General features: G+C 41.2%; 1 protein-coding gene across 1 annotated transcript in view; it reads right to left on the bottom strand.

Annotated features, from left to right (window-relative positions):
• LAMA3 (laminin subunit alpha 3) overlaps window positions 1-19,280 on the bottom strand; it is a 249,144-nt gene that overhangs the window by 207,510 nt on the left and 22,354 nt on the right. The window contains exon 2 of the mRNA XM_072735102.1: window positions 12,767-12,919. Coding sequence (XP_072591203.1) covers window positions 12,767-12,919 — 153 coding nt within the window. The remainder of the gene's footprint in view (window positions 1-12,766; window positions 12,920-19,280) is intronic.

Raw genomic sequence — 19,280 nt, 5'->3', positions numbered from 1 at the left:
ATTCATCCTGTGAAATTATTGAAAATTATTCATCTTGCTTCATTTTGTGATGAAGACGTTGAAGAATTTTCTAAGACTTATGAGCTTACCTATCACAAGGAAAAGAACAACATACATTTCTCCTATTTTTCTAAATGTTTAAATGAATACTCTAAATATAAATGACTGAAAGCCCATGTTTCATTATGTCTTCGATACGCTCCAAGTTACAAGTGATGAATATTTTAGTGCCTATTTCATGCATATTTCTTTTGGTATGTGAGGGACATCTGTAAATCAGGGAAATAGAAGGAAGAAACTCTCCGTATCCCCAATTCATTCACACATTAAATGTACGTTCACTGAATTATTTCCATGTACCAGGCATTCTCTATAGAAAGGAACAGAATGTTCTTCCTTATTTCATGGTGATAATTCAGCTAAGCTTGGGAGCTTTCTCTCTCTCACCATTATATATACTTTTTAAAAAGCTTCTGGCTAGCAACCTCCTCTGTAATTCCCTTTCATTCTCTCAAAGATGACAACTGAGGGGTTTTGGTAAATTTCAATCACTCGAAAAGCCTCCTTCATAAGTCAGAGTGCTGGTGTCACTCAGAGCTCAGACAGAGACACACAGAGACAGAAGACTGCTAGAATGAAGAAACTGGGGAGAGTTTAACCAATCAGCTGTTTGCAAAGGAGTGGGCAGGGGTGATGGTGAAGCCCCTAGAAGCTAGCAACATCTGAGCACTTTCCCCACCACGAACCTCAAGGGCAAGGAGAGGAAGCAGGGCCTGGAGCCAACACAGGGCTGTTGGTATAAGAGCAAGGTGCCTGGGATGCCTGGGTGGCTCAGCGGTTGAGCACCTGCCCCTGGCTCAGGGTGTGATCCGTGGTCTCAGGATCTCAGGATCCAGTCCCACATCAGGCTCCCTGCCTGGAGCCTGCTTCTCCCTCTGCCTATGTCTCTGACTTTCTCTTTGTCTTTCATGAACAAATAAAATCTTAAAAAAAAAAAAAAAAAAAAAAAAAAGAGCAAGGTGCCTGCCAGGAGCCAAGAGTCTCAATGGAAGACCTGAGATCCTGCACTGGGCAGGGGGGTGGGGGGGTGGAAGGCATAAATGCCTCAGTCTAAATCTCCACTCACCCTCTCAACTGAGCACTTGCTTGTACCTCCCGTGGCCAAACTGTGCCCAAAGCCCTAGGGCAGGGGAGCCTGTAGATGCTGCCCACAAGGTCACTGCTCTGGGCATTGAGCAGGGGGAGACTGGAGGGAGGGAGGAATAGGGACCATCTAGCTCACAAGAGGGCTGAGGGCTACATCTTAAATAATTAATAAACACATCTGGAACTGCACAACCAAATCCAAGCCAAGGAAGAGTCTTTCTTTTTTTTTTTTTTTAAGATTTTATTTATTTATTCATGAGAGGCACAGGGAGAGAGAGAGGCAGAGACACAGGCAGAGGAAGAAGCAGGCTCCATGCAGGGAGCCTGACAGGACTGGATCCCGGGTCTCCAGGATAAGGCCCTGGGCTGAAGGCAGCGCTAAACCCCTGAGCCCAAGGGCTGCCCAAGGAAGAGTCTTAAGGTCACCGACAGGAGATGCAGACTCTTCAGGAGAGAATACAGTGGGCATCAATGTCTTTGAAGGAAAATTGCAGTACATGGTCTAGAATGTGGTCCCTGGGCTGTTGGGGGACTCAGCCACGAAACAAGGAAAATGCAGAGGATGCATTTTGAAACCGTTATTACAATTTGAAAGAATAAGTTGGTGTCTTTGTATCTGATTTTTTTAAAAGATTATTTATTTATTTATTTATTTATTTATTTATTTATTTATTTTTAAGAAAGAGAGATTGAGCAGGTGCATGAGCAGGGGGAGGGGCAGAGGGTGAATATCCAGCCAATTCAGTGCTGAGCACAAAGCCAGCAGCAGCAAGGGTCGATCCCTGAGATCATGACTTAAGCCTTAATCCAGGGTCGAGAGGCTTCAGGGTGCATGGGTGGCTCGGTGGTTGAGTGTCTGCCTTTGGCTTAGGTCATGATCCCAGGGTCCTGAGATCAAATCCCAGGGAGCCTGCTTCTCCCTCTGCTTATGTCTCTGCCTCTCTCTCTGTGTCTCTCATGAAAAAATAAATAAAATCTTTAAAAAAAGAGTCAGGAGCCTTAACCCACTAAGCCACATAGGCAACCCTCTAATTTTTTAAATGAGGCTTGTATTTTCTATGTCTTTAGGTTTTATTTTTCATTTCATCTTTCTAAGAAATTTTTATTTCTACTGGTCTGGACAGATTAAAAATGTTTAAAAAAAAATAAAAGTAACCAACTGATGCTTTGTCACAGATAGTCTGAGGAGCACTGCTCCAAGAGGCACCGCTCGAATCTTAATGTGTACACAGCCCAGGCGAGGAGACTGAAATGCAGATCTGATCCGAGAGGTTCAGGTTCAGGGGCCTGGGATTCTACATTTCTTGCAAGCTCCCAGGGGGTGCCAATGCAGCCTGTGCAAAGACCATACTTTGAGCAGCTAGGGTGGGAGCCCCCCAGGCTGAAAATGAGCAGGATTTCAGGGATGGGGATGTCTGTCGTGGGTTAGGTGGTGGTTTGTGTGGCTGTGAGGACAGTGGGGGCGGGGAGACACACAGGATTAGGAAAGACGGACAAAGACAGGCAGGAAAGCAGCATCCAGGATTGAGGGGATGGCTAGCTAAGAGAGTAAGAAAATGAGTTTAAACAGGGGCATGTGTGCAAGCCATAGCAACCCACGAACAAGGGCAAGCCGGGGCAGCCCGGGCAAAGTGTCAGACCCACCTGTCCTAAACCCAGGACTTTCAGGTCCAGCCCTGCCCAGGCCTAGCAGGTGAGGGAGCCGCCCTCACCCTGAAATGCAGGAATTTGCAAAATAGCTGCCCTGGAGCAGGCTGTGAGAGGCTGGACGCTGCCTTTCATGCACTCCAGCTCTGCTCTCTCACCCTGCCGCTAGCTGCCCCCTGCTCTGTCCACCTGCACCCTCTGGCAGAGACACCAGCCTGAATTCATGGCCCTAGGGATCTGGCAATTCAGATTTCACATTTCCCCTGCATCTCCCAGCCCCCCTGGCTCCCTGGCCCTGGCTTGCTCACTCTGTCTCACCAGGAGCTCCAGGACACGGTGTGCTTGTGACAGGCACTGTGAGGGATGAGGGATGAGAGTTTGCAGAGCTAGGGTGATGGTGAGAGTCAGGGGAAAGAACCAAATGTTCCACTGGAGTTATTCTGTGAGGTTCAGAAACTCCAAAGGTAAACATACCATTTCATTGCTCAGAGTGCTTAAAACATCCGGTAGAGAGCATGTCATGCAGGATGTATTGAGTCGGGCATTCCTCACCTGTAGAATGTTTATCTTGGTAGTTTAAGAGTCAAAGAGAGAAGTGCAAACAGCCCAGGAGCTTGCTGTTGAGTCAAAGCGACAAGAGCCTGAAGCATCCTTGTCTGCAGGCTACTGGGGCGAAGGAAACGGCCTGTGTAAGAACAGCGGGATCTGCAGGACCAGCAGCACCTGGGGAGCCAGGACTGGGCCCCTCTGGTCTGGAGGGCACTGCAGGAGTCCTGGATATGCCAACCACACTACCTGCACCAGGGTCTGGCTGGTGGCCAGGCAGATGGAGCTGAGCCTCCTTAGGGAGCCCAGACCTTCCCCACCCACTCCACCGGTCCCACCCTGGGGCTGGGCAGGACAGCACCCCTCCTGAAGGCCGGCAGTGACCATGAGAAGAAGTGCTAGTTTGATCAGGTTTAAGTTTTTTCCTCAAGGAAAGAACACAATGGGAGAACATAAAGTGAAAAAGCAAATGTGAAGCAAAACAAAGAAATTGGAAAAGGGGGCACCCGGATGACTCAGTAGGTTAAGCATCTGCCTTCGGCTCAAGACATGATCCCAGGGTCCTGGGATTGAACCCTGTATCAGGCTCCCTGCTAAGTGGGGAGTCTGTGTCTCCCTCTCCCTCTGCTCCTCCACTCTAATGTGCATGCACTCGCGTTCTCTCTCTCTCTGTCAAATAAATAAATAAAATATTTTTTAAAAAGAAATTGTAGGGATCCCTGGGTGGCGCAGCGGTTTGGCGCCTGCCTTTGGCCCAGGGCGCGATCCTGGAGACCCGGGATCGAATCCCACATCGGGCTCCCGGTGCATGGAGCCTGCTTCTCCCTCTGCCTGTGTCTCTGCCTCTCTCTCTCTCTCTCTGTGACTATCATAAATAAATAAAAAAAATTAAAAAAAAATTAAAAAAAATAAATAAAAATAAAAAATAAAAAAAAATAAAAAAAAAGAAATTGTAATAGGGAAAGAAGGGTTGTCAGGAAGACAAGAGTAAAGGAAGATGGTTTGGTCGCACAAAGGAGCCTCCAGGTACACCGGGTGGAGGTGAGAGCTGGGGCTCTGTGGGGCTGCGGCAGGTGCCCTGGAGAGAGCTGGCACAGGAGGGGGGGCATCGGCCTGAGGGCTCCCTGGAGACGTTATATTGAACTCAAGCTTGAGTTCAAGCTTTCCCTGGAAGCATGGGGAAGAATTTGTGAAATTCAATTTTTCCTTATATATGCTTGTCAATAATAGTAATAAGAAAAGTGCCATGATTTAAAGCCAAAATATGCCTGAAATCACAGTAGTTTCACAAGGGAAGAAACAAAATCATTTTCAAGATTAGCTAAGGAGTAATATAGGCTCTTTTAAAAATAATCAATTTCCATTTACTGGGCATTTTTCTGATTCGGTTGGCATTTAAAGATATCTAGCAGAGATCTCACTCCGGATGAAGTGGTCAGAAGTTTGTGTTGGGGGGATGGAGGGCATCAGGAAGTGCCAAGTAAGCTTTTTATTCGATACCTCAAATCCGACCAGGAATAATTGTTCCTTTTGTCTTCTCTGTACCAACTTCTTCTTTTTTACCCAAAAGAAAATATTTTCCCAATTAGCTTTATTGTCTTTATGTACAAGCTCAACTGAAAAAAAATACAGACATAATAACTAACATGGACTGAGCTCTTACAGCTCTTACAGGCATAAGTCTAAAAGCTTTTTCTATTTTACCTTCTTAATTCCTCACGACAACCCTACGAGGGTGGTACTAGATTTATCCCCAAATTTCAGATGAAGAAACTGCCCTGGAGACATCAACCTACCTAAAGAATCTGGTATCACACAGCTCAAAAGCTGCGACGCCAGATTTGTACCTAGGAAATAATCCAGACCACCGATACAAACTGCACTGTACATGGGATTTACAGAGGAAAGTAAAAATCACCAATAATCCCACCATCTGGAGAAAAGCATTCTTAGTATTTTAGATTTTCTCTTTTCTGACTTTTTTCTATGCTCAGATACACAAAGAAAATGAAATCATACCATACTATATACACAGCTTCCGTAATAGCTTGATTTCTTGTCTTCACAGTGTAAGCACATACATAACATGTCATGTCACGATAGTCATGTTGGTAAAGATCCCGTCAGCAGCATCATTCTGATGGCTGACGATCCATTGCATGAATCAGTCCCCTTTCGTGGGACGTGAGATTGTTTCCCAGTTATGTTATTATAAACAATACTCCCAAGAATATCCTGGCTCAAATTTTCTGACCATTTACCTCACTGTTTCCTTAGGATAAATTCCTAGTAGTCACTCCATGACAAAAATAGATAGTAATTTTTTTAAATGCAAACATTCTTGGGTGACATAACATCAGCACAGAGTTTCCAGAACTTTAGTGTGGATATATTTATATACTTCACTCGCTTAGACAACAGAAAGCAGGGTAAGCTTATTGGAAGTGCAGAAAAGGAGAGAAGGAAGAGTGTTAATGATTTGTCTAAGTAATAATAACAATATTCCACGTTTGTCTCATGTTTCATGAGGGTCAAGCACGTTCACAGACATCATTTGTTAGCATCTCTAGCCATAGGCAGTGAATCCTCCCCACACTCGGGGGTGAGGGCCTGATTTCCCAGACATTATTTTCTCTAATAGTGTTTAAAGATCTTAAAATCTATTTACTTACATATATTATCAATGGTATCCGAGCTAGTGATTCACAGAGCTAAACAAAGCCAGCATCTCAGGGATTTTTGTCGTTGCTCTGAAACCACTGAGCTTCCTTGAGTTTTTCACATGTAAAGAGAAAAGTCCAGATTGCCACCTTCTTCCTAATGTATAAATTCCTTAAAAGGCACTTGAAAAGCAATTACCATCTTTAGATTACTACTTAAAGAATAAAGAGTTAGCATAAAGAATAAAATTGCATCCCCAGTAACCCAGGAGATTTTGTTGGTCCCCCTTCTATGTACTAACAAATTATTCACTTTCAAAGGTTGAGTCTCATGATTATATGTCTGTTAATAGAATATTTATAAATTACAAATTTGTTCTGAATTAGATATCTATGTCTTCTAATGATGTTATAGCTATAGAACACTAAAATGACGTTGCAAAGAGACCCAAATGTCATAAGTGGGACCAACCATCTAATTACAGAGCAGAGCCAAGGCTGGTCTACTCTATCCTAGAGATTTGGTCTCACAGCACTATACCTCCACTGGTATTATACCCTGGGAAGTTCAGACTGACCCTGACTCATCCTTGTTTTATTCTACATTCACTCAGTATATTTCTTAAGCATCCACTATGTGCTGAAACTGTGCAAGATGTTGGGAGCAGGACACCATACAGGGAACAAAAGAAGACATAGTCCTTGTCTTTCTGAAGTATATAGTCTAAACAATTCCTAAGGAATCTAGAAGACTGGGTCAAATCTAAGAGTCACCCACTTTCTGGATTGAACTATATCCACCCAGGGGCCCAAGTGAGTCAGACTTTTAGTGACCTTGTCCGCCTGGCATCCCTAGAACCAATTTAATCTCCAAAGTGCATTTGCCTAAGAACAATCAGAAACTAGCCCAGGCCTTCCTCCCATCTGAGTCAGAGCTGACAAGGGCTACAAAGAATGCTTTGGACTCATCCACCAAAGTCTCATAAAAGTTAAAAGAGGGCCAGGAAAAAAAAAAAAAAAAATCCTAGGCCTTCTGCATACTAAATTCACTCTCAAATGGTTGGATACTATAGTTGTATCTGGCCCCTGGGGAATTCACCAACTATGCTGAGCTCATGAAAAAACAGAGTCATGGCACAGACCTATTTTTTCTTTAAAAGTTATAATGCTGTTTCCTTTGTCACTCTTAATCTGAGAAGTTTAGAAATATTTTCTGAATTTCCTACTTACTGCATTTTAAATAACCTTTTCATAGAATTTTCTTATGTGGATACCTATAGGGTGTTCAGAGTCTTGGCCTAAGCCCCCTTTCTTTCCTGTCTCCATTTGGGTCCTCTCTAAATCCAGCTCTGAGACAAAGGCTGGGTGCAGGTAGTTTATTTGGGAGTTGATCTGAAAAAGCATAAATGGGGAGCGAGGGGGACCCAGAGGAGAGAGAAAAGCCAGTGGCTGATCTGTTAATGGTAGATTCTTACCAGGGCCAACTGGAGTTCAATTCTGGTGGAGATACTCTGAAGAACTGTCTCTTGGAGAGGCAGGGAAATGGAGAATCTGTCTACCAATTCCTGTTCCTCCTGAGTTGAGAGATGCCCCTGGGGACATTAAATCCTATACTTCCCAGCTGGCCTCCACCCAGGCTAAGAAGCTGAACTCTTTATATTTGGCCAGATGAGGTGAAAGTTTCCTATAAGACATTGTGTTCTTCTAAAAACGATGAGTACAGTATCATCAAATGAACTTGAACAGCCTGGGAAAAGATATCACTGTCCCTAGTGAATCACAGAAACTTCCTATGTTTGCCACCGTGTAAGGGGGACACTGCCCTTCAAGACCAAGTCCTGAAGGTGATGCTTTTATTTGCCAAGCTCTGTTGTCCAAGAAAAATGACAATGAAAACCACCAACTAGTCCAAAAGGAGACAGAAAAAAGTGACCTCCCCCCCAATGACCACAGAAACCGTCAAACTGACTACAGCACATCAAAATCAAATGTCAGTTCTCAATAGCTGGACAAAAAGTAACATGGTAATAACAAGTTTAGGTCCTATATTTTATGTCCCAAGCAGGCATCAAAATTCACACTTCAAAAAAAAAAAATCCCACTTCCCTTCGTCTGAGGTCTGTAGGTTACTATTCGGTTACGAAATCTAACCTATCAGTGGAACTTCCGTGGCTAATTCCAGCAAAAAGAAGAAAATACAGATCCTATCAATAGGGCATACAGTCTGAATCTCGCAAGACCAAACCTACTTGTTAGAACACATGTGGCTATGACACAAAGAGGAAAGAAACACCTTCTGTCTGACATCTTTGATGATGCTTTTCCTGCTTCTGTGCTCTTTGAGAGTATTTCCTACGGTACTGTATACAGTGTTTTCTAGAGGGGCAGAAGTAATGAGTCTATTTAACAATGAGCGTCTATTGAAGTTCAGTTTATTTTATTAAATAAAAATATATTTCAAAACCACTGGCATTAAGAGGTTTAAAAATGAAGCAGCTAATTTTCCAAACTTCAGAGCAATCTCATGGGGTAAGTACAATCATTATTTCCCTCTTAAAGGATGAAGCTCAGGACAGAGCAGTTGCTCAGGGTCACACAGCGAGTAAGCAGTGCACTAGAGTGCAAATCAGGGTGGGCCAATTCCAGGATCCACCATTGACTGCCCCCCCCCCCATTCAGAGCAGCCTCCTCAGCCTCCTCAGTCAGTCAAGCATTGGGGGAACACAATCTTCACACAGAAGGAAGATGGCTAATGTCTGTCAGCAACCAGCAAGTTACTAAATTGTTCCTATGTTGATTTTATTTTTTAATTCAATTGTCTTAATTAGGTATTTTTCAGTGTATCAAAAGGGTACTTTTAAAAGGTAAGGTTTGGGGTGCCTGGGTGGCTCAGTGAGTTAAATGTCTGCCTTTGGCTCAGGTAATGATCCCAGGGTCCTGGGTTTGAGCCCATGCCATTCTCTGCTCAGCGGGGAGTCTGCTTCTCCCTCTCTTTCTGCCCCAAATTGTGCATGCTGTCTCTCTCTCAAATAAATAGATATCTTTTTTTTAAATTAAGGTTGGTGGGGTTTTTTAAAAAATAGCTTTTGGGGAGAAAAAGTAAATCCAGCAGACATGGTATGATAGGTACACATTGTTTTTGACAGGTTAAAATTCCCAACTAATTACAGAAATCCTCACTTAAATAATTTGTATAATAGGTAAATTCTGGTCATCACCAGCAAAGTATCTACTGAATTAATAACAGAGATGAGTTATTAGAGAGATAAGACTAATTCATAGTTGAAATTGGGCTTGTCGAGTCTTTCAAACCATGAAAGGTCTTCCTGAATTATCTCAGATGAAAATTGTTGATGAAAATATTCTTGGGAGAGAGGTAATTTAATACAACATGTGAGCTGAAGAGGTTGACAGCCCTTCTATTACCAAACTATCCCCAACCAAAATGAAGATAACACACTCAATTGGTAAAAGTCTCAGTATCACTCGATTTCTAGTCTATGGGATACATTGCCTTTTTGATCGCTTTCAAGCAATACTTTTTTTGGAGAAATTTGTTTTCTTTTCAATTGAAGTATAGTTAACATACAATGTTATACCAGTTTCAGGTGTACAATATAGTGATTCAACAATTCAGTGCATTACTCAGTGCTCATCATAAGTGTACTCTTAATCCCCTTCACCTGTTTCCCTGTCCCCTCAACCACCTCTCCTCTGGTAACCATCAGTGTGTTCTCTATAGTTAAGAGTCTGTACTTTTTCGGGTAGCCCGGGTGGCTCACCGGTTTAGCGCCACCTTCAGCCCAGGGTCTGATCCTGGAGACCCAGGATAGAGCTCCTTGCATGGAGCCTGCTTCTCCCTCTGTCTGTGTCTTTGCCTCTCTCTGTGTATCTCATGAATAAATAAATAAAATCTTTAAAAAAAAAAAGAGTCTTTGTTTTTGCTTTGTCTCTTTTTTCTTTGTTCATTTGTTTTGTTTCTTAAATTCCACATATGAGTGAAATCATATGGTATTTGTCATTCTCTAATTTATTGCACCTAGTATTATACCCTTTAGCTCCATCTGTGTTGTCACAAATGGTGAGATTTCATTATTCTTACTGAATAATATTCCATTGTATATATACACCACATCTTCTTTATCCAATCATGTATCAGCAGACACTTAGGTTGCTTCCATAATTTGGCTATTGTAAATAATGTTGCAGTAAACATAGGGGTGCACATACGTTTTCAAATTAGTGTTTTTATTCTCTTTGGGTAAATATCCAGAATTACTGGAATTACTGGATCCATATGATGATTCTATTTTTGATTTCTTGGGAAACCTCCATATTGTTTTCCAGAGTGGCTGCTCCAGTTTGCAGTGCCACCAAAAGTGCACGAGGTTCCTGCAGCCCCACTCACCAACATCAGGAAAGCACCCTGCAGGTAGACGTGACCACGGCCCCAGCAGATGGGCAGAGGGCAGGCATCTGGTCAAGCAGTATTTCCTATATGAACTATACTCTGTACACCACTATCACCAGCAGAAAGATGGGTTTAAACATCAGTATTAGTACTATCATTAGTGTTAGTGCTAGTGTTGTTCTATGTCTCCTATTATGAATCAGTCAGCAGTCTTATCTTTACCTCACTTTCAACAGCTCTCCCCCTATTTCTTCTCTCCTCATTCCTTCGGAACTCTTCAAATTAGATTTCTGTACTCCAAGCTTCCTTTCCTTTCACAATCTCTCTTACTCTCTCTGCAGTCAGGTTTTCAGTCCTGTCTCATCAAAGCCACCAGGGACCTCCACATTAGCAAATTCAATGGCAAATTATCAGTCATGACATGTCCTATGTTACTTGATGCAGTATTTGACATAGTCACTCTCCCTGTATTTTCTTTCCTTGAAACACTCTTTCCATGAACTTTTTGTTGATGTGTTACAGTTCTACTGAGGTATATCTCACACACCATTCAGTTCACTCATCTAAATGGACAGTCCAAAGGTTTTTGGTATGTTCACAAACTTGTCCAATCAACCACATTCAATTTTCATCTGTGTTCCCCAAAACAAGCCATCCCTCCCAGACGTCATCTCTCAATTCCCTACAAAACCCCCATCCCCAGGCAGCCACTAAGCTACTATTGCTCTACGTCTATAGATATGCCTATCTGTACATTTCATATACATGGAATCACATGATATGTGATCTTTTTTGACTGGCCTCTTTCAAGCAGCATGTTTTCAAAGTTTATCCATGTTGTAGCATTCAGCGGAAATCCACACCTTTTTATTGTTGAATAATATTGCATGTATAGATATGGATATTAGGCTTAATTATTCAACAACTGATGGACATTTGAGTTTCTCCCACTTTTTGGCTATTACGAATAATGCTATAATGAACATTCATAAACAAGTTCTTCTGTGTATGTATGTGTTCATGTTTCCTGAATATATAACTAGGAGCAGAATTGCTAGGTCATATGGCAACTCTGTGTTTAACTTTCTGGGGAACTACCAAACTGTTTTCCAAAGCAGCTATGCCATTTTATTTTGCACTAACCATGTATTAGAGTTTCCATCTCTCCAGAACCTCATCAATACTTTATTATCTACGTTTTTGATTATAGCCACCCAACTGAGTGTGAAGTGGTATCTCATTGTGGTTTTAACTTCTATTTTCCTGATAGCTAATGATGTTAAGCATCTTTTCATATGCTTATTGGCCACTCATGTATCTTCTCTGAAGAACTGTCTATTCAGATCCCTTGCCCATTTTTTAAAATTAGGCTCTTTGTCTTGTATTATAGAGCTGTAAGACTGCCTTTCTTTTGATATACTTTCTTCACCTGGCTTTAGGACTCTTTCTTGATTGTCTTCCTCCCAACTTTCATCTCATATCAATCTTCTTTACTGGTTCCTTCTCTTTTCCAGGACTTCTTAACCTTGGAGAATCCCATGGCTCAGCCCTAGATCCCCTCCTCTTCTCACTCACATGTGGTCTCATCAGTTAGCACAATCTATATGCCATTGATTTCCAAATGTCTATTTCAGCAGGAGCTCCACCTGCACCAGGCAGCCTTGGACAATGCACTGGGGAAGCACTCTCTGCCCTGAAGGTCCAGTGTGTCTCAACCCCTACTAAATGTCACTGGATCAAGAGAAGTTCATTCTGGCTCCAGAGGCAGCAGCACTCCTGGGAACCAAGCAAGAGCCCCAGTACCAGATGAACAAAGCAGACTAGAAGAGTATGCACCAGTTCTGAAAACCAAATTGTCATTGGAACTACAGGCTGCAAAAGCAGGCCAGAGCCTACATATTAAACCTAAACAGGGTGACTATCTGCTAAGCTGAGAGATTTAAATAGGACTTAGAGAATCCTAATATAATATCTAAAATGTCCAAAATACAAGTGGAAATCACTCATTATATCAACACACAGGGGGAAATAACAAGTTGAATGAGAAAAAACAATCAACAGACCCCAATAAGAGATGATGAAACAGATGATAGAATTATCTGACAAAAACTTTAAAGTAGCAATCATAAAAATGCTTCAGTGAGTAAGTACAAATATTCTTAAAGTAAATAAAAATATATAAAATCTCAGCCAAGGAACAGAAGATATAAAAAATATAAAGATATTAAAAAACCAAGAGGAAATTATACCAATTAAAACTGATAACTGTTTTTTAATATAATTATTATCTCAGAAATAACTACAGAAACAATGATCCAAACTAATTTCTCCCTTTCCAATTGGAAGCATAACTTACCTGCCCTAGATCCAAGGTGACATTGACTTTGTTGTATTGTGTGCCTGAGGAGAGAGGAGGGCTTTGCCACCAACTCTCAGATCCATCAATTGCGTTGGTGACAGGATGCGCTTTCCTGGGGTCTTCAGAATTGCAATAGTCACAGAACTGACCCTGCAGGGGGGAAAAAAGATCTTTTTTTATTTTCAAGTAATTCTTTCTTAACAATTTAGTAAAGAGGTAACTAAAAGACTGCTTTACACAGCTTAGAGATGTCAGCCATTGATTCATCATACTGTATTCTGAAGACAGTAATAAGGCTTTTTCTATTTTCATTTAATCTTTTTTTTTAAGATTTATTTATTTATTTACTTGAGAGAGAGAGCACATATGCAAGAGTTGGAGGGAGGAGCAAAGGGAAAGAGGGAGAAAACAGACTCCACGCTGAGCAGGGAGCTCAGTGTGGGCCTAGATCTCAGGACCATGAGATCATGACCTGAGCTAAAATCAAGAGTCAGACACCTAACCGACTGAGCCACCCAGGTGCCCCTCTTTTTCATTTAATCTTAAACCATACTGCCTGTTTATGTCTGTGTGTATAATGCTTCTAGGACATATATATTTATCTTCCATGTTTTACAACTATGTTTTTCTTGTCCTATGTGACATTTTAAGAAGAACCTGTTGTACCTGAGATGCAAAGATGTTTTCCTTCAGCAAATCCTTTTTACTCTTTATGTTCTATTCTGCACTTTCCATGTCAAGTACTAAGATACAGAGAATCCCTGTTCATAGTCCCAGTGGAGAGGATAAGTAGACAATTATAAGGGAAGTGAGATACGGCAAGACTATAGAGTTCCAAGTATAAGGCAACATGTATTCTATGGGCTTAGGAAACAGAGTAGAAGACGTGGGATTAGTTGCTGGTGAGAATGGACCAGGCTTTGGTAAGTGTCAGTGAGAAGCAAACAAGGAAGGAGTTCCAGGTAGAAGAACTAGCCCAAGCAAAGGCACAGAGGCCAGTTGGTCCAGTTTAACAACAGAGAAGTAATCAAAGACAAGTTTCAAAAAGTAAGTGGGGAGATAATGGCTGAGCTGTGGATACCAAAGTGAGAAATTGATAGTTAATTCCATAGATGAATCAGAATCCAGGTTTACCTGGAGTGATATCTATTTGGTATTATCAGCCTTACTAAATTCTGATTCTATTGATATCATTTCATTTCCTTATTGAATTATTCTTCTCGGTAGGCAATTTTTTTTCTGTTTTGTTTTGTTTGTGATGCAGAATTGTACAGCCATTACCACCAAAAAAGCTGAACATAGGGCTTTCTTATATTCTTATATATTTATTATATTTTAACTGGGTCAAAAGATCATGATTATCCAGTAATGGGTTTCACATACTGAACTGCTTTGTTCCCCCATTCAATTACCTTAAAGCATAACCACCACAGAGGAGGTGGATAAAGAAGCAAACTTACAGTTACAGCCTTCTCAGAAATTCTGTAATGTAATGAATGGTACCTCTGCCTCTCTCCCTGGTGAGCATCTTGAAAGTTAATTCTTAAGTGTTCAAAGATATATTTGATCCTGGTGGGTAACCAAATATGTGACCAAATGTTTTCATCTACTGTGTAACTGAGGATTCTCTCATATGTGGTGATATATTTATGTACCACTTTATCTTTCAACATCCTATACTTATGTAACTCAAGAGCAACATCTGGGATATGCAGCCTCATGAGTTCATGAGATCAGAAATCATATGTGTCCTGCTTGTCACTACATTTTAGCCAGCACATTGTCTTGCACCTCAAAGAAGTTCAATAAAGTAATGATCTCATCAGCAATTCTTAAAAAAACTGAAGGTTCTTTCTATAAAAATTTGTCAATATAATAAAAAGCATAACAATTATTTAAGCTAAGACATTTAAACACTTATGAATATTTTTCCTTGCAATCGTCTTTATTTTTCCCATTTTTCCCCAGAGAGATTTTACCAATTTAATTATCTGATAAGGGAATTATATTATTCCCCTCTAAGGTTAGAAGCTTTACATGTAGTTAGAAGCAAATCTCTTCCAAGGATATGGATGCCTATGATCTGCATTTATCTCCATCTTCATCTCCATAATGAACATATAAAGAATATAGATGATGCTTTTTGTATTTTCAGTGATTCTCAATTTTCAAATAAGTATATTAATAAATAAAGTGAACATTTAAAGAGCACCTATTCTGCACTGGGCACATCCACTTCACATTTGCTCCCTAAGGCTATCATCTCTATTTTGCAGTTAAGGAGACACAGTGAGGGATCCCTGGGTGGCGCAGCGGTTTGGCGCCTGCCTTTCGCCCAGGGCGCGATCCTGAGACCCGGGATCGAATCCCACGTCAGGCTCCCGGTGCATGGAGCCTGCTTCTCCCTCTGCCTGTGTCTCTGCCTCTCTCTCTCTCTCTCTCTGTATGACTATCATAAATAATAATAAAAAAAAAAAATTAAAAGGAGACACAGTGAGTAAGTTAAGTATTTTCCCAAGAATCACACAACTGGCAAACGGTAGAACCAAACCTAGAGTCCCAGAAATAGTATGTCAACCACCACCTAGTAACTCTCTTCCCCATCAAGCAGCTACAACTCTGGTTTATTAGACATTGTGAATAGCCAATAACATACATTGCTCCGTATAATTGGTCTAGAAAAAAGAGGCCTCGTGGTGCCCTAGAGTGCAATACCTCCACCCCTACCCTCACCCCTGATTCCCCAGAACCAGATATTGCAGGGGTGTCTCCCATGGGAGCAGCATGCAGCCTCCTGCTGTGGCTGAACCACTTTTGTCTACTGTCCAGCCAGCTGCAATGGCCCACTTTGCCCACTGGGGGCGTGCCGGGCAGGATTTGGTCCCTGTGCTGTCAGGGGGCCTATCTGGGGATGCTGCAGGGCAGTGTCTGCAGTCAGACCAAATGCCTGCCCTCAGTCCATCTGCCAGGATTGCAATCACACTGAACCGCAGGGCACTCTTCCTGTGATGTCCCCTGAGAGGTTTTCGTCCTGCCCCCAGTCTGTCTGCTGGGGCTGTAGTTGTACTGATCACCAGGGTGCTCTCTCTCTGCTGCTAGTTAGAAGGAATGGCTGCTGGGACTGCAGATGCACTGGTGTGTGTGGTTATCTTCCCCTCTCCCTAGGGCAGGAGTCACTTTGGAGTGGCATTGGTCCCTGCTGGGGTGGTTTGCAAGGTGTGTAAGGGAAGAAGTGGCTGTAGGAGAGACATACGCCAAATGGGGTTGATGTGGGTGGGACAGATCTGCAGGGGAACACGAGGGCGGGGCACACGGTGCTAGCAAGATAAGTGGAGAGTGTTCACACTGGTTCCCAAAAGTGCCTGGCTATCCAGACTAAGAGGGGAGGGGATGGAGAGCGGGTGGGGAAATGTCACTACCAGCACCCCTGTCATAACGGCTAGAATAAAAAAGACAAGAAATCCAAGTGTTGATAAGGATGTGGAGAAAGAGGAACCCTTGTGCACCTGTTGGTAGGAATGCAAATTAGTGCAGCCACTTCAGAAAACAGCATAGAGGCTCCTTAAAAAATTAAAAATAGAATAGGAATATGATTCAGTAACTCCACAACTGGGTATCTACCCAAAGAAAACAAAACCACTAATTTGAAAAGATATATGCATCCCTAAGCTTATTAGAGCATTATTTACAATAGCCAAGATATGGAATTGACTCAAATATCCATCAATAGATGAATGGATAAAGAAGAGTGGCATGTATATACATTGGAATGTTTCTTACCAATAAAAAAAGAATGAGATTTTGTCATCTGCAACAACATGGATGGACCTACAGGGTATTATGCTAAGTAAAAGAAGTCAGACAGAGAAAAACAAATACCATATGATTTCACTCAAATATTGAATATAAGTAACAAACAAAACTTATTAAAAGAATTTCTTAGATCTAAATAAATAAAATGACTGTTTTCTTGGATAGGATAATATTAAAAAATACTTGTCAATTCTTCCCCAAAATTGATCTATAAAATCAATATAAACCCAATAAAAATCTCAATGAGATTTTCTTGAGTACAATAATTTTAAAATTTATATGCAACAGTAAAGAACCAAGAAAAAACAGGATATTGCTGAACAGGGAGACCAAAGAGGAGGAAACTTGCCCTACAAGGCATCAGGGCTTATTATGAAGCTATTATAATTAAAACAGAGCAAGATGAGAGGAACAGCCCTACAGGACAGAGAAGAGCCCAAAACAGATCCATGCATTTTGAAAACATTAGTATATAACAGAGGTGGTACATCAGATCAGTGGGAAAAGCTAATCCACCTCAAATGGGAAACAATAAAATCAAATTCCTACTCAAGCCACAGCAAAAATCAGCTTCAGATGAATTGAGGACTTAATGTCAGAAATAAACTTTAAAACAAATTAGCACAAAATATCAGTGAATATCATTTAGAATTTGAAGCAAGGAATGATTTCTTAAACGAGATGCAGAAAGCATTGAGTATAAAAGAAGAGCTAGAATAAAATTCACTTTACAGATGCCTGGGTGGCTCAGTCGGTTAAGCGTCTGACTCTTGATTTTGGCTCAGGTCATGATCTCAGGGCCATGAGATGGAACCCCATATTGTTCTCTGTGCTGGACAAGAAGCCCCCTTAAGATTCTCTTTCTTCCTCTGCCCCTCCCCACCCACTTACATGCTTGTGCGCGCGCTCTCTCTCAAAATAAAATAAAATAAAATTTAAAAATAATAAAAATATTTTTTAAAAAAAGAATATTGGTTCATCTTAAAGAAGTAGAAAGAAAAGTTACAAACTGAAAGGTATTCACAGTATACAAGTGGCAGACATCTCTCATAATGACTGCCAACAATTCCTTCTCCGTGTGTGTGTGTGTGTGTCTGCCACTTCAAACATCAAGCAGTGAAGGCTATTTTCCCTGGATATCATTCTCTCCTCTTACCTGACTTTATTATTTGCAGAAGAGTCATTCTGGATTTTGGAGCAGAGGCCTTAAAAGGACTGGCATATTGTGCTCCCTTCCTCTTGCAAGCCAGCCTCCAGGTAAAAAATCCAACTATCCTCAAGTCACCATGCTAAGAGAAAGTCCAAGCTAACCAAATGGCAAGGAGCACCAAGACACCAGACATGTTAGTGAAGCCTTCTTGGACCACTGAGTTATTCCAGCTAACATCACATGGGGCAGAAGAACCACCCACCTGAGCCTAGTCACCCCACAGAATCATAAGAAAGCAAAGTTTTGTTTTAAGCCACTAAGTTTTGCCGTGGTGTTACACAAGAATCAATACCTGAACAAAGAACATAAAATCAGCAAAGAATTCTCATCAGAAATATATACCAAACTTCTGCAAATCAGTATGGAAAGTATAAACAGATCAATAGAAAAACGGGCAAAAGTAGGAACAGGCATTTTACAGAAGAGAACACACATATATCAATAAACATTTGAAGAAATGTTCTCTCACCAGCATTAGTGATCAGGGCAGATCACAGTGTAATACTGTTTTATATCCATTCAACAGGCCGAAGTTCAAAATTTGAGGATAAATAGTATTGGAAAGGACATGATAGGAGTACAAATTGGTGCAGAGACTTTGGAAACTATTTTGGCATTATCTTATAATGTTGAAAATTCACATTTCCTGTGACCCAGGAATTCTACCTTCAAGCACATAACCCATAAACTCTTGCACAAACCTGATGACATCACGTTCAAGAATATTCACAGAAGCACTGTTCACAAGAGCAAAATCCTGAGAATAACGTAATGACCCAGTCACATGAGTGTGAATGAATCAAGTAGTGAATGAATAAATGACCAATAGTGAATAAATGAATATATTTGACAACATGAAACAAGATGGATGAATCTTAGCAATATAACATTAAATGAGGGGGGAAAGTATGATATAAAGTCAAAAGCAACCAAAATGAGAAATACTTTTTAGGAAAATATACATAATAAAACTATATAAAAAGGAAAGCAAAGAAAAAATAAAGGATTCAGGATGATGGTTACCCCATACTGTGCAAAACAGAGAGATGGGAAGTAGGGAAACCATATGGTTAGACATAAGTTACTACCAAGGCCCTATTCTGGTTTTGGTAGCAAGTACACAGATGCTTATTATATTATTTAAAACCATCCATCCACATATACATTAAAACAGACCATGCGAGGACCAATGATCAAAGCATGTCATAAACTGAGGGTTGTAGATAATCCATAATCCAACTCTGCGTCTGAGGTTCAATATTTTAAAAATAGCCATAAATAAATAAAAGCAGAACCAAAACTGAGACATGTCAGAGAAGAGGAGGACAAAGGGAGCAGTGGGATTCTTTCATGATTGTGTTGAATGAATCACCCATCCATGCTCACAAACCTGTGCTGGTCATCTACTCTGTATTCCAGATAGAGATGAAAATACTAAAAGACAAGGACTAGGGACTCATCTTGGAGATGGGGACAAGGGATGCATGC

The sequence above is a fragment of the Vulpes vulpes genome, chromosome 13 (assembly GCF_048418805.1).
Source record: "Vulpes vulpes isolate BD-2025 chromosome 13, VulVul3, whole genome shotgun sequence".
Lineage (NCBI taxonomy): Eukaryota > Metazoa > Chordata > Mammalia > Carnivora > Canidae > Vulpes > Vulpes vulpes.
The sequence above is the reverse complement of the archived record's forward strand: the minus strand, read 5'-3'. Positions and strand labels throughout refer to the sequence as shown.